Here is a 23,602-nt window from a genome sequence, read left to right on the forward strand (position 1 = left end):
GCGTTTCAGTGACTTAATTTTGGCACCATGTTCATATATTATTTTAATTTTAGTTATCATGAGAGTTTGCTTGTTTTTCCCAAGTGAATTAAGCCAGATTTCTGTGTAACAAGGATGAAGACTCTTCCTAACTCTGTGGAAACTGCGTTGCCAAAATAATATGGGCAACAAGGATGTGGATTCAACTCCTACCATGTGCAGAATTTGTAAATGGTATGAAGGACAACCTCACCAGATGGAGAAGGTGCAAGGGATTTGCAGATGACATTACTGAAGGGCTCTGTCATTGTCCAGTCCCCACCCTCTTTTTTTTTTTTTCTTTTATGGTACGCGGGCCTCTCACTGTTGTGGCCTCTCCCATTGCGGAGCACAGGCTCCGGACGCACAGGCTCAGCGGCCATGGCTCACGGGCCCAGCCGCTCCGCGGCATGCGGGATCTTCCCGGACCGGGGCACGAACCTGTGTCCCCCGCATCGGCAGGCGGACTCTCAACCACTGCGCCACCAGGGAAGCTCCCCCCACCCTCTTTTATAAGAAGGGCTGCTACCTTCCAATCCTAAAACTAATCAAGGGAGATTTCAGTATTAAGGGAGACATCAATGGGGCCACCCAAACAGCTGAGAGAGGTTTTTCCCTGTGGTTGGGAGACACAGAGGGGGACTATTTCCTGACTCACACTGGAGGGAGGGAAAGCAGGCTGTGAACTGGGGTGTGAGAGAGGGGCTGATCACTCTTTAGGCAATAGAACCAGGGGCAGTCTGCCTCACTAGGATGGGCTGGAGTTTGTCACAACATGGATGTATGAGTGTTTCTTGAGAACACAAGCGGGCCAAATGGGAAAGAACTGGCAGGGGATCATCTTGGGCTCTGTCCAATAGGGAGGGCCTGGAGGAGCACGGTAACTTCAGCAGAGAGTCTAAAAGTGTCCAGGTGCTGCAGAACGTGTCCTCTTAGGCCATCTTGAGTAGAATCATATATGCCTGGAGCAAGGGAATTGTAGAAGAGGTGCCAGAAGTAGGGAAGCTTTGAAGAGTCCATCAAAGTGCCCCCAGAGGGGAAAGTTCATTTTAATCATATAACTGAGCTATCCAGAAACATCAGCTTGAACAATCTGACTGGCACAGAAAGCAGAAAGAACTGTCCCGTCACTTGTCCCTTCCTCCCTACTGACAGCTTCGGCGTTGACAGCGGGCAGGGACTGAAGGTAATGAATGACCTGGGGGCTAGGGGCTGAGCGAGGGGGAGCAGAAGAAGCGTATCCCTTTCCAGCAGGAAGCAAGCCCGAGCTAAGGAGGGAAGATGCACACTCAGTCAAGTTTGGTTTGATCATTGTATGTGTATGACACAGTCTAATCACCAAAATGAGATAACAGCCCATCTATGAAATAAGAAGGGGCCCCAGGAACAAGTAAATATTACTTCTAGTGAATGAAATGTAAACAGACAGTGGGAGATAAATTTACATTTTTGCCCTTATTATTCCTGTCTTTCCCCCTCTCTCTTTTCCTCCCTCTCTGCCATCTACCTTATTGGCCTTTGTCCAGGATGAAATGGTAACAAGTGCCGTCCTACCCCTACAATGTTCACCTGTGTGTCCCAGCTCATGGGGTTAGATATCTCCTGGTGAACAGGAGATATTATGAGGTTTTATTTTTAAGTTGAATAGTTGGGTAACCTATCGGAGTGACAGAAGGTTGAGGACAGATAGAAACAATGATTTTATTATTTATACCATGTTTTATTTATTTATTTAGCAATGATTTACTATCTCATGGATTTTTACTTACAAGAAATGTTATTGAGCCTAAAGCAAAGAACCCAGTTGTCTGCATAGCAGGCCACCCAAAGCATGTTTGTAATCTTCCTTCCCACTTAACCTGCAAAGTTACCTGCAAGTTTCCCATGATTCATAGGATGAGATTCAATCTCTACTGAGCATATGCCATTAGTTCTAAAACAACCGACTATAAGTCACTCTTAGCATTTTCTTAATGGACTCCAAAATAGGGACGTGTGAGGGGCAACGTAGAATGGCATTTGTTTTACCATTTATTATCTTACTTAATTTTTTTCACTAAAGGATAAAATTTGTTCTCTTCACCCTCTATCTCCACCCCATTGCACCCTGTTTCTCAGCCAAATCAGCTAAAAATTTAAATTAAAAATGGTGAGGGGATGATCCATACAGGAGAACCTACACTGCCTATGTTTCATTTTGGAATGAGAGGGGTGGTCAGAGAGAGGGAGCCCCCCAACCCCTCATCACCTGTACGAAGTCACTAAAAAGTAAAGTTTAGGGAAGTCTGTTTCCCAGACTTTCTCCAATGTGCACCAGACTGGCCGTTCTTGTTCCCAGCACGGTGCCAGAGGTCAGGCAACGCCACAGTATGAAGGTAACACCAGAGCATCAGATTTATAAGAAGATGTAAGAGGCAAAAATGATTTTGCTAATAAAACAATTTAGATCTATTATTGAGTAGAACACAAAATATGCATAAGTGTTTAGGATAAAACTGAAGATTTCAATAAATTTCACACATTGGGTCCTGCCTTTAGACCTCCCAGGGATCTTTACTCAGGACATCTCTGCAGAAAAGATTCAGGGTCGGCTAGCTACCATATCTGAAAAGCCATTATGACAAAGAAGAACATCTCAAAAGTCATCAATTTATCAGACCTTCACCCCCAAAATGACCTAATAACAGCTACTAAGTATCTGCTCTTTCTGTACACCCTGTCATTCAATCTCCACATTAATAACCTGGGACCTGAATATAATCATCCTCAGTTTAAGGTGAAAAGGCTAAAACTTTGAAAGGTTATATAACATGTCCGAAGTCACACAAGTAAATAAATCTTTCACCCTATAATCTGACTGATTCCAAAGCCCATTCTCTTAGCCAGAATGCTCCAGCTACTTCTGTCTGGTGGCATACTGGTTTCCTATCCCCACTCTGACTGGAAAGGATTGCCTTGGACAAAAGGAAAAAAAACCAAAACAAAACAGCCAGGGATGCTGTGGCAGGTGGCTTGATGTCTCATAGGCAATTGCAGTAACAATTTCTCTTCAAATAGATAAAGTGCCAAAGTCATTTCTCTTTAGTTATAAGCAGTGAGAAATGCCGTGCATGTAGACAGCAATCTGTTGAGCTCTGAAAAGTAGTGATGCATTCAATTTTTTTTAACTTTTCATGAAAACAAATATTTTTCAGTTGTTTGGAGCATTTCAAGATGTGGAAAATACCAAAGCAATTACCTTATGGAATTTGTGACCAAAGTTTCATGATGATTCCTATCTTGTTCTTAGGAGTTTTCCGGATTGATAGAGTGTGGCTTACTCTAATTGTATGAACAAGATTAAGGACCCTGTAAAACAGACCTGCAACCTAAACAGATATAATCAGAGAAAGATCTGTGAGAGGTTATTTGCTAAAATCTTATTCTAGAGATTTTTCCATATGGTTCAATGTAGTTTAGTTTTTTGAAAACTAAAAGTCTATCTTATATAAACAAAAATGCCTAGCCAACATAAGGAAATTGTTTTAAAGGTTTTTATTAAATATGCATGCCATATATTTCTTCTTTTAAGCAATTACAATATTCACTCTGTCCTGGGAGGCTTTCTTCCTAATGACATTAACACAAGAAAAAAGATTCATTGGCATGAATACGATATTTAACTGTTCAAATTAAAAGCAGACCTCAAAGCAGCCTTTCAAAGAGAGTATTTGAAATAACTTTTCTGTGAACTGAAGCTGGTAATGACTTGGGGGGGAAAAAACACCTCTCTGTCCTTTCTCCACTCATATCCATCTACTCTGAGCCAAGGTATTCCCTGCTAATCATACATATTTTATTTTCATCCAACTTTCTAGGCACCTTAATTTAAAAAAGAATCCCATAGTAAAGTACTTAGTCAACACGATGAAAGTTCCCTTGCTTGTGCAATTTCTGTTTCATGACAGCCCTCCCTTTATATAGTTCTTTTCATCTCTTTACTTTAAGGACTTGTTTTAGACTATAATTATTCTTGAGACCTGCATTAACACAACCATTAAATCTTGTATAGGTGGATGATAAATTGGGAAGCTAACAAGTTGCACGATCTTTTTCTCAGAATTCTTCTTGTTTGAACTCAACCACCATAAAGCAATATGAAGAAATATCTACATTTCAGAAAGCAAAACGTACACACACAAACACACACACAAAAGTTTACTGCCAGAAAATCTAGATATTATGAAAGATTATGGATAGTACCTTGACAATAATTCATTTCTATTAGCCTCTTGGCAAGTGATTTGGGGAAAACTTCTAAAAAAGGTATGTCATAGTTTACAAATTTTACTTTTGGTAGCTTTAACCATTTTAAAAGATATTAGTATTCCCCCTCCATCTCTCCAATGGGAAACCATTGAATTGGCGTTTCCCTTAAAATAGAGGTAACGTGGAATTCAAAGGGTTTTTTTATTCTATAAATAAAAACCCTGAAGTGAAAATAATCTTATTTTCATTTTCAAAAATGACGCTTCAGAACTTTATCAAAAATCCCAGAGCAAGCAAAATAAAGATTGTACCCAATACCCTCTTTTCCCACATAACTGGAGCTGCATTTTATAGATATTTCAGCCCATACCTATCAAAAAGAAAAAGAAATTCTGGGACAAAAATCTGTATTTGGGGCCTCTAATGCTGATCCTTTGCATCTTAATTAATGGTTGCCCATGACCTGGAGCACCAAGTATTGCACTTCTGGCATTATTTGTAGTTGGCTAAGATTCAATTAATTGAAATTTTTTGCTGTTGCTGAAGAAAGTGTGAAATGGAGTATTTATAATCATGGATACCTGATTTTTGTTTACAGTCATCTGAAAGAAATTTTACATTGGTGACTGAGCTGCAACATCTAAAGTTCAGGATGTCAGAAACACTTGACTCTCAGATGCTTTTAAAATGTTTTTAAAAACATATATATAATATGTACTTTTTTTCTTCCTCTGGAGAAAAATGCTCATTTTACAAAAACTTTCTACTGTGGAAACTTCCTACTGTGTCTTGGAAAAAAATAAACTTACATTAAAGTCCACTCATCAATTGCTAATTAAATAATTCCTGATTCTCCAAGTGGACCTATAGCTGAGTTTGACAGTATTTTATAGGACTAAGTTATATTTTGGCTTAGTTTTAATATCCAAGGAAACTCATTTCGTAATTGGTAGGTGTGTAAATATGCTGGAATTTCAGGTTCTTCATTTTGTTAGGAAAAATATAGGAGGAACTTCTCTTTCCCCTGCCAACTGAAATTACAGAGCAAGTCAGCATGCTTAGGTACCAAACACACCTTTTTCTAGGGATAAAGAAAAATAATATATAGAAGGAAAGGTTTTTTGTTTTGTTTTTGAAGCAGGTTGCATTTTATGATATTTCAACTTCATGTTTTTTACTAATATTAAGTGGCTCAATGATTGCAGAATGTTTTATGTACTGTTGTTGCACTGCATAAGATCAGCTCTTGGTAAGCAATGGTATCAAAAGCAATACTGGCTACTATTTATTCTCTGCTTAGGGGGCAATGCAGTAAGTGTTTTACATACTGTATCATATTTAATTTTTATAACAAATCAGTGAGGCTTAACTCAGCTGTCTGAACTGGCCTGGCCAGGCCCATCAGTGGAAGTTCAAAAAGAACATTTAAGGGGGGCCTGCTCCTAAGTCAATGTCATTTCCCAGATTTGCACAGGTTGTGGCTTTTTAGAGGATTTGAGAAATGACCAAATTATCAGCTTCAGCAATACAGGAACAAACTATAATAGGACTGATGTGGGACATGCTGATTAAGAGAATAATTTCCTTAATAATGGTAGTTACCGTTAATGGGATATGTACATTTTCTTTCTCCAAAAGATTTCAAAATTATTTTGAATACTTTTTCTTCTGAAGCTACTTTTGAATACTTTTTCATAAAGCTACTGAGATAACAGGGCATATCCCAGAAAGATTGATTTCATTTTGTTTTTCTAGTAGATTATCAGCTGTTTTCCAATATCTGTCTTTACTAGCACAAGCAGTATGGTTTACATTAATAGATGAGGAAAATGGGGATTTTGAAAAGATAAAGCTGAAAAGTTGGTGGCATATTAAAATTAGAACTAAAAACTCCATCATCGAAGTTTTCTTTTTCTACATATTACGCTCTTTCTATTAAAAAGTATTTTTCTGTAGCTTTAAATAAGTAAAAGGCCATATTACTGACCTATTAAAAAAGTAACGTGAACATTCTGATTTTCTACCATGGAATAATTAATAGGTGAATGAAACTGAAAAGCGCTTGATTTGATGACTGCCGAACATCAAATAACAATGCACAGTTAATTTGAACAACAACTTCCAGTGAGAATTAGCTTTCTGCTGGCCTTCATTGTGTTCTGGTGCCCCACTGTTTATAATTACACATGTACACTGTGATAGTGCAGTCGTTAAATTAGAAATTGAACTTCTTTGACAACTGCAGTGAAACTTGACAAAAGATGAATGTGATTTTTTTTGTTTGTTTCCCTTCTTCTTTCACTTATTTAAACATGTATTAATTAACTTGTTCTGGCAAGTGTTTAGTAAACACTGAGCAAGGGCATTTCTTTAGTGGTATAATTAAAATTCCCTTTTAAAATGTTTTGCATGATATTTTATGCACAATTTGACTCCAGTAAACAGAGGTTCTAATTAAAGTTTGTAAGTGAAGGCCATCAGAATTGATAAAACATCCAGCAACCCATTCAAGCACATTGTCTTCCTGTCTAGTTCAAGTCTAGTGTGATGGTCAGTTAACATTAGCCTGAATGAGTTAAGATGTCCCCAACTTCACAGGCCCCCTTCTACTTTAGTTAGTCTCAGGGAATAAACGTTTAAATGTTGCAGTACCTCTTGAAGTTGTTATACACTATTTATTCAATTAAATTTCTTCAAAGATACTACACCAGGATATTATGAGAAGGATCTAATTTAGGTTATGGATACTCTGAAAATAAAGTGTTGCATAAAACACACTGAATGAATGAAGCCATCCAAATAGCAAGTAGGGCTTCAATTATTTTTTCCCATTAACAACTTGGTGTAAAAGGTTACACCTCTGTAAAGAGTACTGTCCTTCTGGGTGAGAATAGCCACTGTAGCTTTTCAATGTTAACAGCTAAATGTCCAAAGCACATCCTCCCTTTTTTGCCATATTTCTCTGTGTGTGTCCGGGGAGTGGGGTTGGTGAGGAAGGTGAAGAGAAATGGAAAAGAATTCATTTTGCCTGTAATGCAATAATTGACCTGAAGTGAGAGATATTTTAAGAGAAGCTTTAAACTCCCAGTCTTTAAATTATTCATACTTTTTTTCCTTTTAGTGATGCTGTAAACAACTCCAGAAAGCAAAGCTTTAAGTGCAAGAATTGTTGGTAATTAATAAGTGATTTACTGGCTCTCAGGATCACTAATGTCTCTAATGATCTGTTTTTAATTCATGGGGGTTAAAACAGATTCTGCCCGATCACTTCCTTCAGACCTCCGGGTACTGTACCTGAGCCAGCTAGGGGTGAGAGCACTGGCTCTGAACTGTAGAATTGGAGCTTGCTCTCCAGAGGTAACAACCACTTCTGCTTTTGTAAAAGAAAAGCAAAATAGAATGTAACCCCGACTCCAGCGGGGAATCTACCCAATGCTGGGTTTACTTAGCAAGCCCACTAAGCTTTCAAACTAAGCTACCTTTTCAGCCTGGCTTTTTTTTTTTTGGTGATAAAAGTGAGATTTTGGTGTCTAACACTCCTTCGTTATTGTTGTTGTTTTCTTAATTTCTTTGAAGTTTGAAAGAGAAAGAGAAATGCTATTTATCAGGTGCTGCCCCTTAAGACCCTAAAACTGTACTATTCCCAATTTGAAGATGAGGAAATTGAAGCACAGAATATCAAGCCACTTGCCCACTTCTCAAGACTAATAAGTATTGATGCTGGGATACATGTGGGTGAACTGGCTCAGAGTGTGCTTCTAACCACAGGGCTGTTCTATCCGTGCATATCAGCACACCAGCCCCAATGTCACACATGAGAAACAAAAGCTCAGAGAGGTGGAAGAGCTTGCCTGAGATAAGTAACACAGGGAGTAAGAGAGAGAAGGACAGTGAGGCCTAACACCCAGCAGCGCTTCTAAATACCACTGTTGTGGGAATTCCCTGGCGGTGCAGTGGTTAGAACTCTGCATTCTCACTGCCAAGGGCCTGGGTTCAATCCCTGGTCGGGGAACTAAGATCCTGCATGCTGCACAGCACAGCCAAACAGATATCACTGTGGTAACTTTTGACAGTCGTATTGCTTGTGTTTATCCTACATATCCATGCCTTCTCAAACCAAACATTCAAGATGACTTGGAACTCTTCTTAATGATTCAGAATCATTATCATGACTATTCATGTGCTGGATTTCCTCAAGTGCTGTGAGGGTTTTGTATGTCCATGCTTACAGTCATTAGTCCTATCATCAATTCAGGCGTTCAGTCATTCTTACATTCAGTCGCTCATGCATTCATCCATGCACCCACTTATTTTACAAATGTTTATCTGGTGTCACTATGTGCAGACTGTTCTCAGCATAGGAGCACAGAGTGCCGCCTATCCACCAGGGCCAGCTCCTTACCTGTCCACTCTGTCTTTAGTTTTCTGTCTGTCTTTTGAAGCCTTTCTCTGGGCTTTTCAGCCACCCTCTCCTACTAATGGGACTCCAGCCTCCAGCACTCCTTACACTGTCTCTTTAATTTGCTGGGGAGTTAGAAACCTGATGATAAATTTGTTCAAATTTTGTCTGAAATGAGAGTAAATAAAACCTAGATGCTGTTTCCATGAGCAAAATACAAATGAGATAGTGAATGTTATGGTTAAGAAGGAGCCTCTAGATTAGCTGGGTTTGGTCCAAGTTCTGCCAACCACTAGCTGTGCACCCTTGCGCGAAGCGTCCGGTCCCTCCAAGCCTGTGTTTCTTATGTCTGGAGTAAAGGATAAGGGTGGTGGTCTCCATTTCAAAGAATTGTTGTTTAAGACTACATGTTTACAGAGCATTTATCCCATTGTATGGCACAAAGCAAACTTTGTTTGCTGTTCTTATTTAGCTTATACATTTTGTGACAACTATTTTTACCTCTCAGAGACCTGTGTTGTGGTTATACGTTTAGGGGAGTTGTGAAGATTCAGTTGTAAGGTTGCAGCTATAATGAGCTCTTATCATGGACAGCAGCCTGGCCTGTGACTCCTCAGAGTGAGTTCAGAGCAAGGACTCCAGAGTCTGATGCCAGGGCTGGAGTCTGGCTTCATCATGTACCCATTACCTGACCATAGACAAGTTACTCGATCTCTGTAAGTTTCAGTTTCTCATCTGCAGAAATTGTAAGAATATTATCCACCACACAGATTGTCATCAGAATTAAATGAAGACGTATTTGTGATGTGCTCAGCACAGTGCCTAGCGCATAGAAAGTTCAGGAATAGAGCACAGCAAATTTACCTATTATTATGAGCTAGACTTCATATAATGGACAAAGGCTTAGATATTATATCAGCAAGAACAAATACAACATCTCCACTCCTCATAGCACTTTCATGAGTATGAGCCTTTAAAAAGCATCTGTGACGTGCCAGTCATTTCACAATGACTTAATGGTAAACCCAACCATGTGACTCCTTTTGCAGTTTAATAAAGTTAAATCTGTTTCGAACTCCTCACCCCCGCTACGGTACCCTTGTAGCTCCCAGCCAATACACTCGGGCTGCCTTTTCATTGAGCTATTGGAAGAAGACCAAACTCACTGAAATCATTCACACTAATGTGCAAGTGGGTTTTGACATCTTGCAGTCTTATTCAGGCGTCGTTGTCTTAAATGGCTATGCATCCGAAAGAAGTAAAGCTGCCAGAGAGCCTAATGTACAAGTAGGGAGTAATATGAAACCAAGTCTTTCATAGATTTCTGCAACCTAAACATATAGTTTGCTACAGAGATGTTTAAAACTCATGCCATGAATAGCTAGTTAAAGGCATAAAATGCTTTCTCTTCTCCTTTGTTCACACAAGTCAAAGAGAGCATCCACAAGCCCAATGGCCCTGTGGAGCCAGGCAGTAAGGGAATGAAGCAAGCAGGTTTCATAACTGATAAAGGAATAAAGCAAGCAGGTTTAAGAAAACTGCAGAGAATGTGAGATGGCAAAAGACAACTGAATGGCAATTGAACACACAGTGGGCAGGCATCCATAAGGATCATGGGGGAGCGCTAGCACCGATTCAGGAGGCAGCTCCCTCCACTCCAGAAATGAAGATGTCACCAGAGCTTCTGTGGTTTCAAGTTAATCCCAGAAATAGGCATGCATTGATCTTTAAAGATGAGTGACTGACTGAAGTTTCTCAATTGTGAAAGGCAAAATAAGAAATGTGCAGGAGGCAAAGTGTATCCTCTGCTAAGATATTCTTTGACAACTTAGGTAGTTGTGACCATCTTACTAGCTAAGACCTCACGTAGATTCTCATTCATTTTATCCTCACAACCATCCTACAAGGTAGGCACTATTAATATCATTCCACTTTATAGATAAAAAAAATTGAGACACACATTGGTCCCCTATTTGCCCAGCCAGTGTTGGGTGGGGCTGAGCTTCTACCCTAGACATGTGACGTGCCAGAGTCTGTTCTTAACCATACTCTGATACTTCTTCTCACAATAAAATAGTTTGAACTCCCCCCAAAAAAAATGTGGAAAAAGAACTGTGTCTTTTTGATTCAAGTTTTGGGGTTTTTTGTTCCCAAGTGAGTATTTCAAGCCAACAAATATTCCTTGAGCCTCAACTATGTATAAAACGCCCTTTTATGTGCTGTAACACATTTGATTTTATCTTCATTAATGCAATGTCTGGAATATGATTTTAGAACAAGGGTAATACTGTTGAAATAGGTTCATCTGGAAACACATCAGTTTGCAAACAGACTGGCATATTATCCACAAATATAAACATTTAGAAAAAATTCGGGCATCATTCGATGACTGTTGCCATAATGATTCATTGGCACAAGAGGAATGCTACGTGATGAAAGATGCCAAGGCTGTTTGACACATTTCAGTGGAGTTCATTACACACACGAAACGGAACCAATTTTACTCAACAGTGACTTTGACATTTACAGAAAAATGAAATGGAGGCTTCGAAATGAAGACTTCACGTGAAATCTCTACCAGAAATTTTAAATTGGTTCTATCCTTATGTCACCACTTCTAGAAGATCAGCCATGTACTATAGACTTACTTTTATTCACAGCAGGCGGCAACCTATTCAAAACAAAGTTCCTTGGGTGATCAGAAAATCAATCGTGAACAAACTTAATTGGCTGTAAAACTCTTCTCTTAGAATAAAGAACGTATATATATTTTTAAAGATTTACTTGTAGGAAGACCTGTCCCTTTGGCTTCACTCTGTTTAATTCATCCTGATATCACAGTCCTGCTTCTTTGATTTGCTGGTTTTAATGGAGTAAATACCATCCTTGTCCCCACTGCACCCAAAGATAGTGTGAGAATGGAGAGGTTTCAGGCTCTCAAGAGTTGGAATACAATAGGGTCAGGAGAAATGTTAAATAGTTGTAAATAACCAGCTCTCTTCTACTTCACTGACCATAGAATGTGAGAAGATGTACCAAAAATTCGGAATGGACTTATGTTACATATGCTAAAAGCATTACTAATGGGTTATGCCAATGGGTTAGGATGACTTATGGGTAGATGAGATTCTGTGAGCAGCATTATGCAAAGTGCTATGCTCCAGTATTTCTGTGCAACACCATTTATTTGAAGAAATAATTTCATAACAGATTTTAAATCATTCTCTTACTAGGGTAAATGGTTCAAGTATATTAATAATGTTGCTTTATTGAATGCTTACTTGCTTTCAATGCCAAAGTTAAGGCTCTGCATGCCAAAGAGTGAATGTACTTGGTTTAATTTGTAAGCCTAGATGGCATTATAGTAATATTGCACTGATTAGAATTAATCAAGAACACCAGAACAAATGTATGCTAAGTCTGAATTCTAAAACTTTAAAGTAATTATATTGCTTTTAAATCTGTCTAATATTTACTTGCTTGTCTGTAAATAGTATAATAAAATCAGTATCTCAAAACCAGATAATATAGTTGAGTCATTCAGACTGTTATCAAACATAAGTCACTGAAGAAGCAATTCAATCAATAGAGAAGTTTTCTAATTAGCATATTAATTATTTGCAAATAAAAGGTGATTCCAAAGTACTCCAAGGAACTTGAAGACATTGTAGTTTGTCTTCTCATTCTATATCTCCTATGAAATATTTTTACATTATTAACTTCCAGTGATCTAGTGGAAAAGATTTTGCTAATCAAAGGAAAACTTCAGCCCAGCTTCTGCCATTAATTATCACATATTCTAAATTGGCAGACCCTGAATTAATGAGGCCCAGGCTTCTTCTAACTGGCATGCATTAAAATAAAAGCTGGACTTGATTATGTACTCTTGTGAAGATTGAAGTATATATGCATATTGGCTGCCAGACAAATAAATTTTCAAAGTATGTAATTATCAATGTTATGTGGGCTTTGCCCCACTAACCGTAAACATCTTAATTACCTTCTACACATGACTAAGAAAAGGCTTCTGCAAAGATTCAAACTATTGCCTATAAGAAATAGAAATCCACCCCCCCCCCAAAAAAAAACAGATTCTAGCAAAAAGAAAATAAAAAGTAGAGACTTGGTCTATTAAGTAATCTTTTAACTTCATTGCTAAACTGTCATTGGGCTGTAATTAGGCAGGTCAAGTTTTATTTTTATAGAGTTTTTGATATCTCTAACTCATTTGCTGTTAATGCCATGAGGGGATGGGGGCAAAAAGATACAATATCCACACTGTTTTGTATTCTTTCCATTCCCACTGTCTAATCTTCTGGTTCTTTCCTTCTTGAATAACCATACCTGCTATTTTAAAATTCATTGTCTATGTAGGTCATCACTTTCTTGTCATTTTAGTTTACTTTCCGAGACCTACAGAACGAGCCAGCACATCCGATTACTACTTGCCATGTGGTTTTCTTGTATTTTTTTGTTTTTTTTCGGTATGCGGGCCTCTCACTGTTGTGGCCTCTCCCGTTGCAGAGCAGAGGCTCCGGATGCGCAGGCTCAGCGGCCATGGCTCACGGGCCCAGCCGCTCCACGGCATGTGGGATCTTCCCGGACCGGGGCACGAACCCGTGTCCCCTGTATCGGCAGGCGGACTCTCAACCACTGTGCCACCAGGGAAGCGGTTTTCTTGTATTTTGACTGCTCAGAAGTCAGCGACTTTCCCACATTTCTCAAAGTTGTGCTATACCAGGCCCTTTCCTTCCTTTCCTTGAACTTACAGCCATTTATCACCTTAAGAATCCAGTTTTTTGCATCTAAGGTCATGTTTGGAATATGGGGGTTTTTTTGCATTTCATATTTTTAGATTAAAATCTAAAATCTGTATATCATTAATTTCAGCTATATCAAATTCTTACCCGATATAATATCAGCATGTCAAATTACAAGAAGACATGTATGTCCAGTCCCATTTTTGCAAGGACACTATTGCTACATTGAAGCTAGGTCTGATTTTTTTTTTCACCTGAATAAAGTAAAGATGATTTTCAAAACTTTAACAAAATGGAAAGGGGAAAAAAACACATAGATTGTATGAATGAGTCTGTCCTCCAGTGAACTTTCCTTTTTGCCCGTATTCTTCTTGAGGCAGGCAGTGGGCATAAAGCTTCTGCCTTCTCTGTTTCTATACTGTTACTGTGAAATACAGAATCGAAGTCTACACAAAGGCAAACAATTGGCATATGGACTAATTCTGATTTTTAAAGTGCTTCTATTCTTTAATTTTAAGAGAATTTGACTTGCTTGGAGATGCCTCTTGAAACATAAAAAAGTATTTAAAGCCTAAGAGGTAACCAAGCTATCTTTTGCAGACTTTTGCAAGCTGCTGTAGATGGATTCTACACTTGCAATGCAAATAATAGTAACAGTAGTAGTAATAATAATAATAACAGCTAATACTTATTAATACCTTACTGAGTGCTAGGCACTGTTTTAAGTGCATGCAATGACTCATTTAATCCATATATAACACCCTATGAGGTAGTTACTGTAATTACCCCCATTTACAGAAGAAGAAACTAAGGTACAGTGAAATCAAGCATTTTCCCCAATTCACAGCAATTTAAACTCAGGCAATCTGTCTCCAACACTGATAATCTTAAGCACTATGCAATCCTGACTATTAAGAAGTATTATATGAGAATTGCTAAGTTATATATTCAACAGTGCTAAGTTATATATTATAACAGTGCTAAGTTATATATTCAACAGTGTAGAGTTTGTGTAGAGTTTGTTGGACTTTCTTTAACTATAGAATTTCACAGAGAAATCTATCCCTTTAACACCAAAATTACTAAAATTACCATGGTAATTTTAGTAATTTTAGTAATTTTGCATATTGAGTTTTAACAAGGATACACCCTACCAAGTTGGTACAAAAAGAGCTGGGTTACAGCAAAACTACATGTTCTACCATACTTGGAAACTCTGCTTAAATTTGTACCACTTTAAAAGCTTATTACCAGCCAAGCAGAAAAAAATATGAAATACTTGACATTTTGGTATCTGCGATATTAAAAAGAACTAGTATTTAATAGTCAAGTGGCAACAGCTTGTAGAGTTTGCATACAACATCCACAGGGATCGATTTTTCTTTAAAATGGCCTTTAGGAGTCTGCCTTTTAAACAGCTGACACCTCCATTCTCTGCATCCCTCTTTCCTGCCAGCACTGTGGGCCACACACTGAGTGCAGCAGCAGATGTGTAATTCTTCACTGCAGGATTTGTCTACACAAATAATGGAGAGTGTGGGAAATTAAGAAAAATGTAATTTCCACTGAATCAACTTCAGTGTAATATCTACTAGATATTCATTTCTAGAAATGAATAGATGTCTTTAGAGGGCTTTTCTCCATATGGTCTCTCAGTCCCCTTTATGTACCATCCACAAGAAGAGAGAAGAACCGTCATTACCTAATTGATCATCAGTCATTCCACACCTGTACCAAGGCCACATAATGACAACTATAGCTACCTGGCATTTTTCCAGCATGACTAATTGTCACAGTACTAATTCACTCACCTGTGGAAGTTTCAACTTCCCCAGCCTGCTGTCAAGAAGATGCATAATAATGGAATAAAGGTTTAAAAATGCTGAACACTGTGAAATATTACACTTATATTCCAACAGAAAACTTCCACTTAAACATGTGTCGGGTGGCTATAATTATTAATTGCTGAGGTTAAAAAAAAAAAAAAACTGGTCATATATACATTTACCCAGTAGAAAAATAGGACAAAAGGGAACAAATCTTTTCTGACATAAAGGGAAAAAAAAATACTGATCAGATTACCTACAACCTGTTTCTTTATCTGCACTTATTTATTAACTGTACCAGCTTAATTACTACTCTGTTCTACATTACAAAGCCCTTCACTTTTTTATTAATATTATTTAAGAAAATAGGTTTTCTATATCAAATAGTAAGATGAAGGAGTAATCTATTGGATTTTTTTTCAAGAAACATGGGAAAGTTTAGGAAGGAGATATAGGCATGTATTACTTAATTTACATAAGATATTAAACCAAATTGTGACATCTTTGCCAAGCACTCTGGCCCAAGGATTTGTTTCAAATGCTAGGTTGTGTTTTTGAAAATTAGTATTTGTCGTGGAAAATTATTACCGTGATTATAATAGCTGACTTTTCTGAAGATCTTGCTGTCGATTGCCCTCACTGTGGTATTGAGGTATATCTGATGTACCTGTGAAAATTACATAGAAACTGTTGGACCAATTTTAATATATATACTTAGTTGCCTATGATACAAGTAAAATTTAGAGAGAAAAGCCCACCAGGATTTCCTAAAGAAATTTGAATAGAATTGTTCATTTTATTCTTTATTCTGTTAAATACAAATTCCATAGGTTGCTCATTAACCCATCCTGTAGTGTTAATTGGGTTGTATGAGGAAAAAAGTTTCCTGGTCAAGTTTGGGAAATACTGGACTAAATGCAGGCTTATCATCATGGCTACAAAATTTCACTTCAGAGACATCAATATGTATAAAAAAAATTTTTTAAGACAAAAATCTTCAAAAAAAACAACAAAAAAAGAAACCTCAATATGCTAATGAGCATCCTGAAGGGAAGGCATTAGGTCTTTTCCAAGCTTATCTGACCCAGGCTGTTCCATCACAACACATCTCCGAAGCCAAGAGTCTGCAGAACAGGCTTCTGCCTCCACAGCACAGGTGCTCGATACACTGTAGCGAAATTTCAACATTATCCACTTTCAACTGAATCAAAACTGTCTGTGATATTCTTTCATGAGGATAAATATGCAAATAGAATCAGAAACACAAACTCATTTCTTCTAACCAGATCTCAACCCACATACTCAGAGGTAAAAGAGTAGTGAAATAATCCACTCTGGCATGTTGACCTACAGCAATGCTATTACTTAAAATAGGGTTTTTAAGTGATAGAAAAGGAGAGAGAAAAACAGCAGCTTCCTACTCGGAACACACCTTCCATTTAGCATATCTGAAAGACTGTTTTCCTCATTTCAAACTGATAGACAATTTATTTTTTGTTGTTTTGCTATTCAAATTTATGTCCTCTTTTTTTCCCAGAGCTTATTTGCTCTAACGCTGAATTTTAAGCACCTCTAAAAATGCTTAATATGTTATTATTCTTTCCAGATATCCTCTGAGAGCCAAGCCAAGAACATTAAGGAAGAGAAGAGGAATGAGGCTGGATACAGTGCAGTGAAAAAAGACACTTCAAGGAGAAGGGCACCCACTACTCAGAGACTGGACTGTGTCATCAAAATGAGAACTTACCGATACTTCTTGCTTCTCTTTTGGGTTGGCCAGCCCTACCCAACTTTCTCAACTCCATTATCTAAGAGGACTAGTGGTTTCCCCGCAAAGAAAAGGACCCTGGAGCTCTCTGGAAACAGCAAAAATGAGCTGAACCGTTCGAAAAGGAGCTGGATGTGGAATCAGTTCTTTCTGCTGGAGGAATACACAGGATCCGATTATCAGTATGTGGGCAAGGTAGGATTCCACTGGGCTTTTTGACATTCTGGTTTTAAAAGCTTGAAGAAGTTACTTCTCATAAATAGATGGGGAAGATGTGAAATATTCCCCCAGTACAGTAAGAATTGTTGCTTATCTGGTAAGACTTTTTTTTTTCACTTGAGTAGTTTCAGGAAGACTGTAGCGAGAAGCTGAGAAATGTTAGCACTGCAACAAAGAAAGAGAAATGCTTCCGTTGAAAACGGAACACCTACAACCAGCCGCATAGGATTATCATAAATCCTTGAATTTTTACTTTAGCTTGAAAAATGCGGTCCAGCTATTCTATAAAGTAGTATGTATTAAAAATAGGAATAGAGTGATTAAGCTGTAAGGAAAAGAAGTTTCCTTTTTCTCATTGTGAAAGGAAACATTCTGAGCTTTAGTCCTTTGGCCACGTTCAAATTAACTATTTTTTAACTCTGCTACCTACAGTGCCATCCATTCTCTGACCAAATGGAGCCCTTTGTCCTCAAAACCCACTACTGCCTTAGATTTAGTTGTTACTGCTGTTGCTGTTTTGTCTTATCTCCCATAATTGGCAAGAGCTAGGCATTTCAAAACTTATGATTTAATCGTGGCAAGGTTCACAAAAGAGAAAAAATGATTATGTAAAGGTGCTATTTCCAAATATCATCTGACCATTTTATTGACTCCAGAAAGTAAAATGAGGATGTATCGCTTACTACAGCCCTTCCAGATTACTGGAGCTGAGTCAGGGAAACAGCTTAGCTATACTGTCATCATGAGTTTTCACTGAAATTTTATCATCAGCTACATTCCCGTTGCAGAATATCTGCATCCCGCAAATAAGTGAAAAAAGACAGGGACACAGGTTTGTACTTCGTAGGTTCTCTGTTTCAGAACATGGTATTGATAAGAAAAATAATTGTCATACATCCTTTACGTAAACACACTGGGAACAAACATAATAGAGATGATAAAATGTCTTTATGATTACAGCTACAATTTTGGAACATCTATATTTGGATATCACTCAAAAAGCATAAATTTTACAGATTCCAGGGGCTGCATGTTCACACTTCAATCTGTTATCAAATATCCCTGAATAACCCCGTGCCAATGTTCTCTTTAAGCATTTACCACAATAAATGAAGGAAAGCCATCCATGGCTTGGGCTGAGGTAACCAGGCATCGTTCCAGTGAAGTGAATTATTAATGTGGAATAAAGGAGGAGAGGAAGTATTCAGTGAAGGGGTGAACATCAACACGGATCCCCAAGGGTCTAACCTTGTATTTGCTATGAAATTCACATACTGTGTGACTGCTGAAGACAGTCCGCTTACTTGTACTTCACTCCATTTCCTCTGTGAAATTTGAATAGCACTACACTGGCAAGGCTAAAAAATTATTGTAAAAAATAACAATAATCTTATAATCTTTAAAGCACTTTCTACAATACAAATAACATTATTGTTATAGAAGATTAAGTTTTTTAAAGTGCTGTATTTAAATAATTGATCCCCCCTTTCTTTTCTTTTTCTTCTCAAATTGTGATGCCATTTTACATAAAAATACATGTATTTTTAAAGAAAGGCCAGGTAGGGCTTCCCTGGTGGCGCAGTGGTTGAGAGTCCACCTGCCGATGCAGGGGACATGGGTTCGTGCCCCAGTCTGGGAAGATCCCACGTGCCGCGGAGCGGCTGGGCCTGTGAGCCATGGCCACTGAGCCCGTGCGTCCGGAGCCTGTGCTCCACAACAGGAGAAGCCCGCGTACCGAAAAAAAAAAAAAAAAAAAGGCCAGATATTTCAAAATACTAGAAGCAACAATGGATAAAACCTCAGAAGAATCAGTTTTATGATTATAATTGTGAGAGGTAATATTGCCACGGGGAAAAATTGCAAGCTGTGGAGTCAAGCAGATCTGAGGCTGCATCGCTGTGCTGCCAATTGCCAGTCGTCTGGCCCACAGCAGGCTATTAACCTTTCCAGACTTTACTTTCTTCATCTAGAAAATGCATGGAGCAATGCCTACCTACGGCATGGAGCTGCAGTGTAAAGTGAGACAAGAACTAGTGGCTGGCACGTAGTAGGTGCAGAAAGAAGTTATTGATGAAAACTCCATTGTATACACTCTATTAAATCTGTCTGTAATGCATGGAAGTGGGTTACTGACTTTTATATCATTGAAAAAGTAAAATGATATAATTAACGGATCTCTCAGTGGCTGGCAAATGTAGAGGACTGTGGGAAAACCCCTTCACAATCACAGCTTCAGTTTGATTCGTTGGATTTGGATATTTTATCGGCAGCAAGATAAGTTTCCCTTCCTCATCATTATCTGCCCCTGCCCCACCTCCTTGAAGTTATAACCCATAAAAAATATACACTAGAAAAAAAAAAGTCAAGGGCAATAATTGAAGTTATCGTAGGTGCCAGCATTGCTACATCAGATGTATGTAAGAGGTGTCCCTGAACTATTGGTAAGGCATTTTCCTGAATCTGTCTTTGGACTATATGTTTTATCAACAGACAAAGGGATTAGACTACAATTTGTTTTTTACCACAGTTAAACGTAGACAAAAAATAAATATTTAAAAAGAAAAAAAAAGGTTCGTTTCTCATGTGGCAACAGGTTGGTCCACTTTTAAAAGATTTGGAGTAAACAGGTACCTGATGAGATTATCCGAATCCACAAGGTCAAGAAATTTGGGGGAAAAAAAAAAATTAGACTATAGCAGAGGTTCCAAAACTTTCTTGGTTTGCAATGCCTGTAACATCTCGATAATTTTTTCACAATGCCCTTAGGCCAAAAGAAATAATTAGGCCCAAACAACTTAATATGTATTTATGTTCTAACAAATAAGTAACTAAAATAGCAATTAATAGAAAAAATAATATTTTTATTTCACTCTTAAATAACGTTACTTCCTAATGGAATGTGGGCAGGTATTGGACACTGCACAACTTCTCAGATTGGACACCGACCCCTGGTTTCCTTTTCCACATTGATTTTCACACGGTACTTGCTTTTTAACACGGGCACTGTGGGAAACCCATCTTAATAAGTATATGACATCATCGAAAGGAATGTAGCACCACCTGCTGTTGAAACTGTGATCTACTCTGAGCTAGTAATTCGCAAGATGTCTGATAGCTCATGTTGCTGTATTTCCCTCAAATTTTTAAAATATTTCCTGGTGCTGCAGTGAGTTCCCTGCTGCACACCAGGGTGCCTTGGTGCACACTCTGGGAACCATAGGAATGTGGTTAGATTGGTATATAAAGGTGTACAAAGGCTAATAGAACCTTAAATTGTGTCATTAGCCCTACTAAATAATAGCTACTTAGAGCCTAAAACTGAAAAGGTTGATCTGTACATGTAACAGATAGAAGCATTAACTAAGGAAAAGTAATATGGTTGAGCAAATACACTTAAAGTAGAAGAAAGAAGTTTTTACATTATAAGCAGCTGTTTATATGTGTGTTCCTTGGTTCCAGTTATTTGGAGGTAAGTCAGTAGGGATGACAGTGACTTCACAATGGGGGAAAATGTGAGAATGGGTGTGGGAGCAAGAGGCTACCTGGTGTAGAAGGAGAAAAAGAAAGTCACATAAGCATCCAAGAAGCAGCAGAAGATGGAGTCTGGAGGCTGGAGTGACAATGAAGTGAATATACAAGATCATGCTTTAAAATTGAAGCACAGGGACTTCCCTGGTGGCACAGTGGTTAAGAATCCGCCTGCCTATGCAGGGGACATGGGCTCGAGCCCTGGTCCAGGAAGATCCCACATGCCGTGGAGAAGCTAAGCCCGTGCGCCACAACTACTGAGCCTGCGCTGTAGAGCCTGCAAGCCACAACTCCTGAGCCCAAGTGCCACAACTACTGAAGCCCGTGTGCCTAGAGCCCGTGCTCTGCAACAAAAGAAGCCACCGCAATGAGAAGCCCAAGCACTGCAACGAAGAGTAGCCCCCGCTCGCTGCAACTAGAGAAAGCCTGCGCGCAGCAACGAAGACCCAAAAATAGATTAATAGCCAAAAATAATTAATTAATAATAATTTAAAAATTGAAGCACAAGCAAAGGTAGCAAGACCTTCCTTCTCATACTGTCTTAATGCTCCTCAGCATTGTTCTGTGTCCAGTAAGATTAACACAGAAACATGGACATGGCACAGCTGGGGAGGGATGTACTTGTAAATACAAGTGAGGAAGTCCAGTTACAGCTGAAATATTGACACCCAAACTCTGATTTATGAGACAATTCTCAACACCTCTACATACCTGAAAAGGTGGTGGCAGGTAGAGGTATCAGAATAGAAAGAAGTGGTCTTATACTGGGTAAAAGTTTTTGAGCATAAGATATAGACGTGGATACGGATACAGATAAGGAAGATGCTATTTTCTGAAACAGGGGTCCCAACCTCTGGGCCGCACGGCCTATTAGGAACCGGGCCACACAGCAGGAGGTGAGAGGCGGGCGGGGCGGTGGGGGGGGCGGGCGCGCGGGGAGCGAAGCTTCACCTGCCGCTCCCCATAGCTCGCCTTTCCGCCTGAACCATCTACCACCCCCTCCCCCGGCCCACCGCCGTGGAAAAATTGTCTTCCGAGAGACCGGTCCCTGGTGCCAAAAAGGCTGGGGACCCATGTTCTAAAATACATAACCATTTGGGGGAACTTTTATGCTGATTTAGCATAAGCAGCATCTGTGTCTGGGAGCTTGTTAGAACTTTAGACTCTTAGGCCCCACCTGAGATCTATTGAATCAGAATCTGCTTTTCAACAAAAGCAGAATTTTAGGTGAATTTTATGCATCTTAAAATTTGAGAAGTGCTGCTTTTAACAATATGTACGTTGGCCTGGGTCTCACTTCCCCAGAGATTCTGATTTAGTTGGTCTTTAATTAAGTATTTATGATCCGAATATGTGGCGAAACTTGAGAACCATTGCCCTAGGAGAATATTATTGGCAATAATTATAATTAGATGTGGCAAGCTCAGTGATAAAATGGGTATCCCCAAAGTATTGTTGAAATATAAAGGAGAGGGGCCACCTGGGCTCAGGGGTTCAACAGAGCTTCCTAGAGACAATGATGGTGTTGGGACCACATTTTAAGGGAAGAACAGGTGTTAGCCCATCTGGCAGAGGGAGAATTACCAGTACTTCCCAATTAACTGGTTGCAGAAGCCAAAGGAGAGAATGCAGGAGGTTCAAAAAGTCAGAGATTTCAAGATAGAACAATCAGGATAGTGAAAGTGTCACTGATGCTGGCACAGAAAACAGAAAGAGGTACATGTTTTCTTGTCAAGGGCTAAAGGAAAGAGTATTTGATTTTATGCAGAATCACTTAGATTATCTTTGGCTTTATGTAAGCTGAATAGAAAAATAAGAGGGAAGCATTGTAATTCCACATTTTCAGAAAACCCCATGCCCCTTCTTCCAGCTTTACATAATATAGCAATTCCTTGACAATAGCTGGTATATAGTCTAAGATTAAATTCAATAAGAAAAAAACATAGGTAGATATAGATTAGATTTTGAAGACATGGTTATTCATTAATATAAGAATGAATATATTTAAAATCTCAAAACTATGCACAATTTTAGGCAAAAAACTCACATATTATCATTAAACAGCCCACAGCAACACTTAATTTCCTTGTCTCCTCCATTTTATCCCTCACAATGTTCTTAATCCTCTCCTTCCACACAATGTATAGGTAAAACTAGTCTCCATTAGAGGCCATTGAAATGCTTCTATTTTTAGCAGCATATCAAGAGATCTGTTTTTGTGGAATTTGATAAACCATATATTTCATAGATATTTTCTGATGTTAGCTTTTTGGAAGTTGGTGATGGTTTCTTATTTTTTTTCAATCTGCAATTTTTTTTTATTCCTAATATGATTTATCTATGCCTGCCCTCTTGGTTTATTTATTAGTCTTGCTCAAAATCTTCCTATTTTGTCTTTTCTTTTTTTTTTTGAAATTTTGAATTTTATTTTGTTTATTTTTTTATACAGGAGGTTCTTATTAATCATCCATTTTATACATGTTAGTGTATACATGTCAATCCCAATCTCCCAATTCATCCCACCACCACCACCACCCCCAGCTGCTTAACCCCCTTGGTGTCCATACGTTTGTTCTCTACATCTGTGTCTCAACTTCTGCCCTGCAAACCGGTTCATCTCTACCATTTTTCTAGGTTCCACATATATCTGTGAATATACAATATATGTTTTTCTCTTTCTGACTTACTTCACTCCGTAAGTAGATCCATCCACATCTCTACAAATGACCCAATTTCATTCCTTTTTATAGCTGAGTAATATTCCACTGTATATACATTCCACATTTTCTTTATCCATTCATCTGTCGCTGGACATTTAGGTTGCTTCCATGACCTG

General features: G+C 38.5%; 1 protein-coding gene across 2 annotated transcripts in view; it reads left to right on the forward strand.

The window, feature by feature from the left end:
- CDH6 (cadherin 6) overlaps nucleotides 1-23,602 on the forward strand; it is a 130,150-nt gene that overhangs the window by 52,120 nt on the left and 54,428 nt on the right. For both annotated transcript variants that reach the window (XM_067730438.1, XM_067730439.1), the window contains exon 2: nucleotides 16,858-17,214. In XM_067730438.1, the coding sequence (XP_067586539.1) occupies nucleotides 16,987-17,214 (228 nt within the window). In that variant the 5' untranslated portion in view covers nucleotides 16,858-16,986. The remainder of the gene's footprint in view (nucleotides 1-16,857; nucleotides 17,215-23,602) is intronic.

This window comes from Pseudorca crassidens, chromosome 3 (assembly GCF_039906515.1).
Source record: "Pseudorca crassidens isolate mPseCra1 chromosome 3, mPseCra1.hap1, whole genome shotgun sequence".
In the NCBI taxonomy this organism is placed as follows: domain Eukaryota; kingdom Metazoa; phylum Chordata; class Mammalia; order Artiodactyla; family Delphinidae; genus Pseudorca; species Pseudorca crassidens.